The following is a 13,160-nucleotide window of genomic DNA, read 5'->3' as shown; positions in this document are numbered from 1 at the left end:
GCTAGACTGATCACTTGAGGCCTGATCCTTGCATTAGACTCAATAGCTATTTTGTCACTGACTTCAGCAGGGAAGACTCAGACCCTTGGATTTTATTCTTGTTGTCCTGCCAAACCATGAGGTGTGGCTCAAGTGTCCTCCCTGCTTGCTTGCTGCTTGTAGTGGTTTCTCCCCTCTCTTCACAGAGGTTGGGTCTTGGGTTCTTGTTTGTGATGTCTGGTGCCTTCACTCGAGGTGACTCCTTGCTGCACCTGGGACAAAGGGGTTCTGTCCCTTGAGAAAAGGGACTAATGCTGTCACTGCTGGCAGGACACTCCCATCTGGATTCCAATTCACCCAACAGGGCTTGTTCTATTGGAAAAGCTTTGAGGCTGAAGGAGAATTCAGGGTTTTAAACACTCCAAAGGGATTTCCCAGAAATGAGATGGTCACTGGTCAATGTTCCTTATATGTGAAAAAATCCTTACTTCTTCCAAAACATCAGTGATCCGAAGCACCAATGCAACCCAGATTGCTAGCAAACTGGCCCATATCACCTCCTGGTTAAGAGCTTGAGTCCCATTCGCATTAACTAAGGAGTGTGAAAAGGAGATCATAGCTAGGTGCCCCTGGGCCTCTAGATGATCAGGGGGTCCCTTCAGGCCTTAAACTCATAAGAATGGCCATACCAGGTCACACCTATGGTCCATCTAGCCCAGTATCCTGTCTCTGACAGTGGCCAATGCCAGATGCTTCAGAGGGAAGTAACTGAACAGGCCAGTTACAAGTGATTCATCTCTTGTCATCCAGTCCCAGCTTCTGGCAGTCAGAGGTTTAGAGACACTGGGAGCATGGGGTTACATCCCTGACCATCCTGGCTAACAGCCATCAATGGACCCATCCTCCATGAACTTATCTAATTTTCTTTTGAACCCAGTTATACTTCTGACCTTCACAACATCCCATGATACACATATTTGGTGAGTGGGTTAGGTTCAGTTTAATACTGAAAAGTCACTGGGTAAAATTTTCAAAAGGGCCTACGTGACTTAGGAAACTAAGTCCCATTTTCAAATAATATTTAAACATTTTGGGCCAGATTTTCAAAGGTATTTAGCTGCTTAAAGCTGCAGATAGGCATCTAGTGGGATTTTCAAAACCACACAAACAGGTTAAACACCTAACTCCCGTTGAAAATCTTTTTGAAAAATCCCATTGGTCACCTATCTGCATCTTTAAACACCTAAATACCTTTGAAAATCTGGCCCTTAGGCACTATTTCAAGCCTCAAAAATACAGTTTGGCTCAGTTTGGGGTGAACGGTTCATTCTTTTAGAATCAGGCAGGTCTCCTCCTGACTTGATATCTTGCAGTGAACTAAAGATCAGTGACATTCAGGCCAGCATTAAGATGTGAACATCACACCAACCTGTGCAGGAATCATCCTCTAGCAAAGTTTCCAACAGGAATACCATGGAATGGCAGATTCTAACCTCTATACAGACACCAAGAGCTTCGTGAGCCTGAAGTGGGTATCGTAGCTAGAAGCAGACCTATCCCCCAAACTGGGACAAATGTAAGAACAAGGAGTTCTTATGACAAATGTGCATTTTGATTTAGGTTAGTCAGGACTACTAGGGAGGGTGACCAGAAACTCCAGAGAGTCCTTAGAGAATAGGGCAACTCCCTGAAAAGTGGAATTCAGTAACACACACCTGAGTAGCAAAGGCTACATCTTAGCCTCCTGGAGGTTCAGAAGATCAGGAGTTTAGGTTAAGCTCATTAAGGATTAGATTGTCACAGCCCTTTCTCTTCTTCAATGTGACTTACATCTCCCCGTGCGGATGGGGAATGGTGACTTGGAGTGGCAATTTTTCCTTGCTCTTCCCCTGGGGCAGCTACTCACCCCTTATTCAGTGCAGATTGTAAAGTTACAGCAGAGCCCTGACTACCAAGGGCACCGGCCAGTCTGGATCTGAAGTTTCCCCAAAGTTCAGGAGAGCTGGCTCATAGGGTTTGACTCAGGCCCATTGCTAATTCAGCGCAAACAACTTGCAATGTAATGCTCTGTAGAAAAAACAAGTCAAACTACTCAGCCACACTGACAATTTTTGAACTGGTTGTATCCCCTCGGGATAAAGATCTAAAGCCCAGGTCCTCAAAGATATTTAAGGTCCTAAGTTAAGAGCCTAAATACCTTTGAGTATCTCGATAAAGCATCACTATTGGAAAGCAGAGCAAAGATGTTTGCTTTGTGGTGAGTAAGATGTTAGGTTGCATTGAGAAAGGGATGTGGAATAACATAGCAACTGTCACCTAGAGCTGGGTGGAAATTTTTCATCAAAATACTTTGTTCAGTGAAAAACATTATTTTTGTTGAAATCAAAACGTTTTTTTAAAAGTGTCAATTTTTACAAAATTTTGTACAAAAAGAAATGAAGTGTTTTGAGAATGTAACGTCTCGCTTCAGCATTTTCAGGATGGAGCATTTCAATGTCCCATTTCAAAAAGACTTGTTGAAACAAAGTTCATCATTGTTTCTATGCTTTTAAAAAAGTTTAAAAAGGTCAAAATCAGAATGAAATGTTTGTTTTTTATCAAAAGCAAACATTTCAATCAACCCATTTTTTTTTCAGAATTTCATTTCAAAGGAAATTTTAAAAATATATATTTGTTTTTGCTCCCTTTCAGAATGGAAAACATTTCAAAATTATGGAAATTCCCACAGAACCAAAAGTCCAGCTCCTGCCCAGCTCTACTACTGTTATGGCACTGAAGGCAGTTAGGTGTTGTGGTGAAAGCAAAACGCTGGGAGTCAGGAGGTCTGAGTTCTAATCTCATCTCTGCCAGTGATTTGTAAATCACTATACTTGTCTATGTCTCAATATGCCATGTGTAAAATGCACACCTATCCTACAGGGGTGTTATGAGGACTCCACAATTTAACTTGGCAAGGGAAAAGTAACAGGAGATATGACTGAGATATATAAATTAGTGATTGGCAGAGATAAACCTGGGCAGGTGCTCATAGTTCTCCTTTCCATCATTCAAGAACAAGGTGATACTATGAAGGGGGAAAACATTAAAAGGATGTTTATATAAGGCCCACTTAACCTGTGGAACCCACTGCTGCAGGAAAATATTAAGGCAAGTAGTTTAGTAATTTTCAACAAAGGATTAGACTTATGATAAGAATAGCATCTACATTCGCACAAGTTAAGATAAAACAACATGGCCTATCAATCCTTATGCTTCACATATGACTGGATTCACAGACTTGGTCAGTGGTCAGGAATTGGCCAGTGTCAGAAAAAGAGCCCCTGGCCTGTTCAGCTACAGCAATTCCTCCATAAAAACATCATGCAAGGCAGCCAATTGGACTTTTGAGCTCCTCAGCCTTATGGAACACCTTCTTTTGAGGTGTTGTGTTGCATGGCTTCCAGAACTCTGGGGAAGTCGCAGCACCCATTGGCTTCTCCAACTAATGTTGAACATGCCTTAATGACATGCTCCAGAAGTGATCTCCTTATGTTTAGAGATTGCCCATGCTATGTCTTCCCCCCAGTTTTACGATTTACTGGTACCTGCCTCCCCCACCTGCCTCCACAAATCCATGTTATAGTGACCTCCCTCTGGTTAAAAGTACTGGCCATAACTCCGTCTTGAACATGTCTCAATGGGCCATATTCATCCCCAGCATTCAGTGGAGTTACCCGAGGGCTGAATCTGGCAGTGTCTCACCACTACTTTCCCATTTGGCTGTGGAGGAACACTGGAGGTTCAAAACCTTCTCTGGGCGGGTGATGACTGCAGTGCTCCCAGCCCCAGTCATCTTTGGAAGCTCAGGGTGTGAACCCTGCTCTCCTGAACCTCAGAGTGGCAGGCACATACTTTCCTGAGACTGAAATGTAAAGCACTGTACGCATTCCATATGCTTGCTGCGGCTAAGCAAATGCATGACGAAAGCTTCCATTGAGGACCAGTGAGAGACATGGTGCATTATGCTATTAACTCCCAGTTTACTGTAACAATAATAATTGATCAATCAAATTAGCTGTAGAGTGTCTCCAAACTTGAATAGTAAGAATTTGCATTAAAATAGGATGTGCTTTTTTCAGTCTCCATTGTGAGCAACTCTGCTGTATGACAAAAGGAATTCAGTCTTGGCCGTTCTTGCCACCAGTAAGGCACTGTGTAGCTCAGAGTTTAGCATGATTTTTAAGAATCATCTCCAGCTTCTGACCCAACATGATGTTGCCTCTTACCTTCAGCCTGCCAACAAAGAGTGCCCTATGGGGCTTAATCTTGCCCAGGGCCAACTGCATGAAGTCATGATCGGAAAGGGTAAAGACCGTGTCAGCAGGACAACGTGAAGCTCCTTGGTAGATCTCTCCAGAGCCAGTCTTTAAGTCAAGAGTCCACTGCACCACCATCTTTCCATCTCTAGTGATGTCCCACTGAAATATGGCATTCACTTTCTTGACCATCTGGCTTCCCATTTCCTTAATACGGCGACCAATTTCCTCAAATATAAGATCACTCTGGAGGCCGGCGGCTTTCCCTGAAGATTTAGCGGAGGTGGAGGTCAGAGCCATGTAGGAGCCTGAGCCAGTGGCTTCTTCTGTCTCTTTGATCTTAGTCTGAAGGTACGTTTTCTTTCTTTCCTTCCACATCTCTCTTTGCAGATTTGCTGCAGACTACAATTTGACCTCAAGATACCAACAATGAACCGTTGTCTGATTTGTCTGTCTGCTGATTATTGTACCGTACTTTTGTGTTTCTTTCGTAAACCTTGCCTTCTGCTTTTGTATTAAAGGTATTATTTAAATTTTTTCAATAATGTGAAATCATTGTTGGGGTGGTGGCATTGTGACATCAGAGGTAACCCAGCCAATCAGCCTAAAGTGTTAGTTCATTTGCATACTGTAATTTTATTGGTTAATACTTTACAGTGTTAAAATGTGGGGATGGTTGCATTTACTGTCACATTTCATGCTTTTTACTTAACAGCCATGATTATATCATAGTTGTGAAATAAGTTGGGGGGTTTTGTTGTTGTTGGCTAGCAATGGGATGTTTGTTATACGCTTAATTCAGGAATACTGCATTTGTAACTGTGGGCTGTAGACTACACACAACCTGTATATATCACAGGGTTACACAATATAGCAGTCACAGACACCAAGTCTGAGTATTTGTGACTGTCTTTAACTCTTCAAAATGTGTGTGCATAGCCACCTTGAGATGTGTATATGTAGCCTTTGTTACGTGTCCCAGTATCTAATAATACAATTACACATTTTTCACCGTAACTTTAACTGGATCAGAACAACAGCAGCAAGAAAATAATACAGTATCAAAAAGTGAACTGTTAGCACAGTGAGGAGGGGGTTCGTTACCTACCAGCTATAGCCACAGTCACGTCATTCTTGAGTCCAGCCTCCAATCCAGTCCAGCTGCAACAGTTGCCTTCTGACTTGTCTTTTGAGCCCTGCCAGTCCAGAATGATCCAAATTTTAAAGCCGCAGTAACCAGGCAAACTCTCTGTCTTAAAGCTCCATATGCCACAGCCTTACTCCCAGTTTTCCTGTTCTGTATTTTACACATTTGCGAGAGACAAGAAGTTTTTAAAATATTAGTAACAACAACCCACAAAGTGACTCTGTATGCTACCCAGGATCACTATCCTGTCTATCCTGCAAGTGCCACAATGGCACAGCTGCAGCTACGCCGCTGTACCACTATGCTGTAGAAACGGGGCTCTCCCATCGTGGTAGTAAATCCAGTCCCTCGAGAGGCAGGCGCTAGGTTGACAGAAGAATTTTTCCATCGACCACGCTGCATCTATAATGGGGGCTAGGTCGACCTAACTATATCACACAGGGCGCAAAATTAACATAACTAGACTGACTTACGTTTTAGGTGTAAACCAAGTCTATGGTATTAATATGGCACCCATCTGAGGTATCTGAGTGCCTCGCAATCTTTAATGATTCAGCCTCACCAAACCCCTGTGCCATCTATATCTATGTAGTCCATGACCGACTCAGTCATAGGCACATTATTTTCATGATGTTTCAATGGGCAGTTTCTTTGTTCCAGGGGCGCCTCACTCTTCTTCAGATGGGAACTGAGCCACAGAGAGGCTAAATGACTTGCCCAAAGTCACACAGGAAGTCTGTGATGGAGCAGGGAACTGAAACAGAGTCTCCTAAGTCCCAGGTCAGCCCCCTAACCACTAGGCCATCCTTCCTCACTGAGAATTCACCAATCCTGCTAGACCAGCCACAAATTTTCATCCATCTCTAGTTGTATATGAATCTGGCTGCTTTGAAATTAGATGTTTTCTCATAGACACAAATGAGTCAGAGTTTTGTAGATTTTCTGGGACTCTTAGATCATCTACTCTGACTTCCTCTATCACACAGGCCATAGAACTTCATCCACACGTGCATGTGCTATTCTGTAAGTCCATACACGGGCTTTGGTGCCTAGCTACACCTCTACTTACATTCTCTGGAGAAGCTATCTAGAGAAGCTGGAAATGAAAATGAAGACACTGTGAGAGTTTCTTTAGCAGGTGGCTCCCTGACTGTGCTGTAATGATTTGAGGGAATTTTAACTTTCACTCCAATCAGCTTTTTTCCTCTTCTCTTTTGAGTTTTAACACTGCACTGAATTCTCCTGATGTGAAGCAATGTGTGGCTGACGCTGCTATCTCACTTGGATGCTGCTTTGACTGAGGGAGCACAGTAACTTTCCATTCACAGACCAAAACTTTATTTCTTTGAACATTTCCTTCCACCAGCATCGTGTTCTCTAGCTGGGTCTTCTCACTAGAAACTTGTCTCCCTTCCTAGCACACAATTGAACGCTGCTGTAGCTTAGCTAGGCTTCATAGCAGCCCATTTGCCAACATATGGAATGGGGTAGCTCATTTGACTTGGAAGCCTGCTAGAAATTGCCATCACAGCCAGGATCTTTCCCCAAAATTTACCCATTTGTAGGGATTTGTTCCTCACTTGGAGAGGTGTTGAGGGCATCAGATTTTGGTGTGGGAGTGTTCCAGTGTAATTTAATCACCTGTTGGAGGCAGCATTGGCCTGACATTCAAGCCTGGTTCCTCTTCCTGGTTCAGCCAATTACCTACAAGATGATCTTGGGCAAGTCAGTTACCCTCTCCTTGCCTTGGTTTCACCATCTGTAAAATGGGGATAATGATGTTCTAACCTCCTTGGTAAAATGCTTTGAGATCTATTGATGAACAGCACTGTACAAAACCTGGGTATTACTATTCTAAGAAGAAGCTGGCTTCAGATAGACAGCAACGCACTGCTACATGGGGGACTCAAATGGATTGTATGGCTAGGTGACATTCCAAACGACTGTCCTCTTCTTTACCTATGGCTTTCATTTTCCGTTCTCCAGGCTAGACCCTCACCCTACACATACACCCAAACATTATGCAAACTTCTTTGTCTAATGGTGATGTTTCTTGGCATATAGTTTCTCTTCCCTCCCCTATATCATCTCACATTTGACTCGCTCTCCTAGGCAATGCCAGTAGAGCAAGAAACCCAGGCAAACCCACTGCCACCACAGCTGCAAAGCCATGAGCTATTCTGTGCCACGAACCAACAAATCAGCCTGCAACCATCAGCTAAACAAGGGAACCAAGCCCGGGCTGGTGCAAAGAACGCCCATCGTCCAGTGCATTGGAGATGTGGGTAGGACAGAGGAGCTGCTCGTGGAAAAAGCAGAGTGGGAGGGGAGAGGGTCTGGGAGGAAACAGGAGAAGTTTAGCTCGAGATAGACTGGGCAAGATCCGAGGTGCACAAGGGTTGAGGGTGAGGGGAGAGCATGGCCTACAGGTGTGTCGGGAGAGCATGGCTGAAGCATCTTGTACTCTCACGACCCTTGGCCAGCAGACTGGCCCCATCAGGCTGTTCCTGCCAGCACTAGTTACAACAGACTCAACCAAACGTCAGCTTCTACCAGGATTCTGAGACAACAAAGGTGGCATTGGGCAGCCATTTGCCCTGCCCAGCCGGCTTGGGAACTGCTCCAAGCACAGCTCAGCCAGACCCGAGGATCCGGCCCATTTAGACGGAAAAATCTAATCTTCTCTAGGATACTACTTGACCCGAGTACGGGTAGCAGAATCTGGCTTTTAATCTCTGCTTCCATCTGCCAGCTGTGCCATGGGGAGGTTCCCACTTCCCTCCCTCAGCATAGTATTGACAGGATCAACAACAATGCCAAATGCCTGGCGATTGAAAGCCGCAAGTCTTGTTGTTATCGTCAGCCGCAGTGAGATGGTTGCCGAGTCCCATGGACTTAGCCTCATGTCTTGGATGTTCATCATTCAGAAACACAAGCGCTCGAGATTGATAACAGAGATTTTCTCTCCAGATTATCTCAGCCTGCAAAACAATGTAAAATGACGTAACACAGGGGGGTGGGGGGGTGGAAATAACTGGGACCAAAGCACGGGTTGTAATGGCAGCCCAGTGGACTGCTGGTGCCTGCTCTACTGAAATATCTTCGTCAATGCTTCTGAAAACTAACTGAACAAATGAGTAGGAAAAGGAAATGGCCTTTGATGTTTTCTATTGAAATAGCCAATGACCTAGCTACAGCTCATTGCACTTCTCCCAGCTTGGAACAGCGTGTGACTTAGTGCTTGGTTATGGCAGGATGCAGCAGAATCTATGCTGAGACCTTTTCTGCGAATAAGTGATACTCAAGCGTTTCACAGGCAAATGGCAGGATGCTGCATGGGGCTGGCTGTGTCTGCAGGAGAACCATGTGGTTCTGAGTTTCTAGGCTCCGGTTCTGATTCTTCATTTCCATGGTGGTGGGGGGCACAAATGCAGTTAGAAGCCACCTCTGGTCAGAACAGCCGGGTAACGGCCAGGACTGGAGCTGGAGCTGGAGCAGGCCCAGGATGGTGCCGGGGCTGTCTGCCAGAACTACCAGGCAGCTGGGAGTATCCCTGGCAAGGTAATAGAGTAGCAGCCGTGCCACAAGTACTCCTTTTCTTTTTGGCAAGGTAATGACCAGACTGGAATCACTGCTTTCATTAGGAACATATACCTACCTGAGGGCTACCTGGTTAGAGGCTGGCTTGTGGATTGGCTGGACTCTTAGGACTCACAGGCAATTACCTCAGATGACACCCAAGGCACTAAACACTCATCACACCCCTGTGCTTCCTGTTGTCTGAGACCACGCGTGGGCTGGCCACAGGGCTCACCCAACTTACTCTGTGCTTCCCCTGGACTTGGGAAGCAGGGACTAGACATGCTGTTGCAGTGTGCTCCTGACATGTCTCCAATCCATCCGCTACTCTGGCAATGGGGAACAGGGCCAGTGTCAAGCCCGTATGCCATCTCTACCCCTGCCAGGGAGGGCCCCTGTGGTTTCAAACCTCTTTAAGCTGCCAGGGCCCTGTAAAAGGGGCCTCAGTGTAGCTGAGACTCTGGCCCTGTGTGTACAAAGAGGGGGGCTGACAGTCATTCCACACAGGCCAGGGTTTTCGTCACCACAGCGACAACGATGACCTTACACAGATGACCTTTCCGACTCTTTAACACTGGCTGCATCCGATGTTCTGTCCCCTACTGTTCCTGCCTTTATGACGCTGGGAGGGAGAGGGACAGAGAAAGGATCATGAACTGCCTACGGGTACATCTACACTGCAACAATAAATAAATAATCAACCCCGCAGCAGCGACTCTCAGAGCCCTGGTCAGCTGACTTGGGCTCGCGGGACTTGTGCTCTGGGGCTAAAAATATCAGTGCAGACATCTGGGCCCAGGCTGGACCCTGAGCTGTGAGCCCTGCAGCGTGAGACTCACTGCCGTACATCTTCCTTGGCAGTGTAGACACCCCCTAAGAACGTCTGTCTATTGCAGGGAAGCATTCTCATACCCCTCGGGTGGTGAACAGATGATGAAAGCTGTGACTATTGTAGCTGTTGTTATGATGAGAGACTGTAATGGCTACCATGGTGGGGGGGGAGGGTTGTCTTAGATCCAAAGACAATCACAGACCTCATAAAGGAAGGCCAACTAAATTAGGTTATGCCATGCTGCGGTGGGGGTGAGCATCGCCATGGAAAAGGGGCCATGGCAGCCTAGCAACCTCCTCCCTTTATGAATGAACACCTGTGCTGATTGTAACTGTGGCCGGATAATTAGGGCCACTTTGATTCACTGCTATATGCAATTTGATTTGATCACAGACGCTTTTAGAATTTTGGTCTTTGGGGCATTTTTTTTGTCTGTGACAACATCCCTAATTGCAGCTTCCTGGCTGTATTTGCAGTGTTTCTTAATGACCGCCTCCCACACGCCTGCCCAATCCCCTGCAGCTGCTTTCGGCAAGGTTTGCAGCTCACTTTTTCGCTGTGGCAACCACTGCTAATGCAAAAAGAGTTCATTATGACCTGGTTTTGAAGCCTTTCGCTTTTAGGCCCACATCCTCAAAGGTTTTTAGCACCTAATGCCCATTGATATCAATGGGAGCCAGGCACCTTTGAGGATCGGGGCCTTAGCTCTTGTATGAGACCTTTTACAGGGTGAGCTGGCCCTTTAAGAGGGTTGGGGACTCAGCCTTGCCTACACCAAGCGTAGATTGCCTTCCCAGGAAAAGGGAACGCATCCAGTGGTCATGTAATAAGAGCATGTGAGTCAGATATCTCCCAGCAGGCCTAGCTAGTGGGCAGCCTGAGGCTAGCTAGAGAGAGAGAGACCTGTAGAGAATAAGGAAATAGAGCTACTGGGAGATTTTCCACTAGAACAGTTGAAGAACTATTGGAAACCGCTGATGTGATTAAACTGAAATGTTTTACAGGAGTGCATTGAGTCCCATCGAAATTTTGGATGGGGAAATTATCAAAATGTTGTGTTTTGACTTTTGTGATACTGTGCACAAATCAGAATATAACCGTCGACATGAAGTGTTCGCTGAGGTTGAAATGAAATATTTGGGGGCTTATTTTGGTTTGCACACAAAAAAATCTGAGGCTTCGACTTTTTGTCCTCGTCTGGCTTGGGATGAAATCAGACTTTGAAATTTCAGTTTCCTGCAGGGTGCAAATTCTGATTTTTAACCAGCTCTACAGGTACGCCTCTGCAGGAGCCCCTGCAGCAGGGGAAAGGAGCTGGCTTAGCTGTTTGATTTTTGTGGAACTGTTTTCACTTGGAGAAAATAAAATTCAATGCTAAAGCAAAGGAACTAAAATCTTGGTGCTGATGGCAGTGTTATTTGATACAAGGGCTGGTACCTTGACCTTATCCAATCTGGCAATTTTTAAAAGGCATTCTTGAATAAGAACATCTACTGCCAGGGTTGAGCTAAACATAAACAGTTCAATTAGTGACAATTAGGTAGGCCCTATTTCTGCAAACACTTATAGCTGTACTTCACATCAAGTATCTGAGTAACCCTCCTGACGTCAATGGGACCATGCACAGTGCTTGAAGTGAAGCATGTGAGGAAGATGATGTTGTGGTAAAACTCCCTCATCATAGGGATTCTGGAGCACTGCACTCACCCAGCTGACTCGGAACAGTCCCGGGTTGAAAACCCACTTTAAAAAAAAAGACACAAAATCTTCTTGAAGAAATGGTCTTTTTTTACATTTTGAAATTTTACAAAAGTAAAATTGCCCCGTTCTGGAGCTGGCTAAAGATCAGACCAAACCCTGACGAAAACTTTTGGTCAAAAGCTGAATCTTTGAGAAATCACATTGAAAAATCAAAATGGGAAAAATTTAAACCAGCTCTAGCCTTTGGTACCGTTCCAAGCAGCTAATGGCCCAGGAAATCAAGATCACAGCTTCTCAGGCTCTACAGAGGGTGGGTGCCAAGGGGCAGTCTGTAGAAGGGGCCCCGTTGCCTCCTGCTCACCCCCTTGCAGCTGAGTGTGGCTCCAGTAGCAGCTAATCAGTCCTGGGTCTCCTGGGTTTAGGAGTTTCTTCTCTAAAAGTCCCTAGCAGGGGGAACCCAGGCCCATCGCTCCACTGGGCTCCAGCTCGGGGCCCTTGTTTGGTACAGCTAGAACCAGTCTCTCCCATCCCTTGCTGTTCCCTGGGCTACTTCCTAGCTCTGTAGCCTCCCCCAGCCTCCTGCCCTGTTTCTGCCTCTTTAGGGTGTCCATTTGTCTGGCAGCTTCTCACCAGTTTGCTGGAGGGATCCTCGCCCTGCGAGCTCTCTGGCAGCCACCTTTCCTCTCAGGAGGTTTTCCTCTACCTGAGGTCCTTAACCTTTGGCATGCCCAGCATCTTCCTTGCCTGACTAACTGCCTCCCCGTCTCAGTGAGTTAACTACTCCCAGGTGAACCTGAGCTGCCTCAGTTCCCCTTGTGGATCCTGTCAGAGGTAGCTGGGCCCGTAACCCTTTCTGAGAGCCAGCTACCCTCTGAGACACTCCAACAGCTGGCAACCAGCATGCTCCTCCCTGGGCAACCCAGACACCCTGCCTCTGTGAATCACCCATCACCAACGCTCCAAGTGACAGAGAACCTTCCCTTGATGCTGACTAGAGCCCTATGGAGTAAGAGAAGAGCACCACCTATTACACAGCTCTCTTCTCAACTCTTATTGCTCAGCAGATTCATCACAGATGCATGGGAGCCTGGTTTCTTATTGTGTAATGCTTTGCTTACAATGTTCTAGCCTGTTTAAGCTTTACTCTGATACATTAGGTGGGGCAGAGCTGGTCAAAACTTTTCTGACAGAACAGTTTTCCCTCTGAAAATGCCATTTCATCAAAATCAAACCGTTCCCCCGGGAGCACGTTGCTTTTGATGAAATTTTGTTTGGAAAACCTTAGAATGAAGTGTTAAGGTCGAAACGCTTTGACCATACTGGAATGGGACGTTTTGATTTTCGTTTCAAATTGACATTGTTTGGAAATATTATAGTCTAATATAAAAGTCAAAACATTTCAATTGTACCAAAACAAAATGTTTCAATTGACCCCAAACTTTTTGTTGTTGTTGCTGTTCCATTTTGGAACAAAGGCAGATTTCGAAATGTTGGCAATTCCAGTTCTTGATCAGCTCCAATTCTGGAATTTTGTTTTGTTTATTAGCTTTGAACTTCTTAAATTGTCTCCTTCTGCTCAGAATTTCTCAGCATCTTCCCTTTCCCCCCACCCCCATCCTTCTTTTTG

General features: G+C 45.5%; 1 protein-coding gene across 1 annotated transcript; it reads right to left on the bottom strand.

Moving 5' to 3' along the window:
- Nucleotides 1-4,178: 4,178 nt before the first annotated feature.
- On the bottom strand, nucleotides 4,179-4,652 carry SCP2D1 (SCP2 sterol binding domain containing 1). The gene has a single exon (XM_073336762.1). The coding sequence runs from the start codon at nucleotides 4,650-4,652 to the stop codon at nucleotides 4,179-4,181; it is 474 nt and encodes a 157-aa protein (XP_073192863.1).
- Nucleotides 4,653-13,160: the final 8,508 nt, after the last annotated feature.

The sequence above is a fragment of the Lepidochelys kempii genome, chromosome 3 (assembly GCF_965140285.1).
Source record: "Lepidochelys kempii isolate rLepKem1 chromosome 3, rLepKem1.hap1, whole genome shotgun sequence".
Lineage (NCBI taxonomy): Eukaryota > Metazoa > Chordata > Testudines > Cheloniidae > Lepidochelys > Lepidochelys kempii.
The sequence above is the reverse complement of the archived record's forward strand: the minus strand, read 5'-3'. Positions and strand labels throughout refer to the sequence as shown.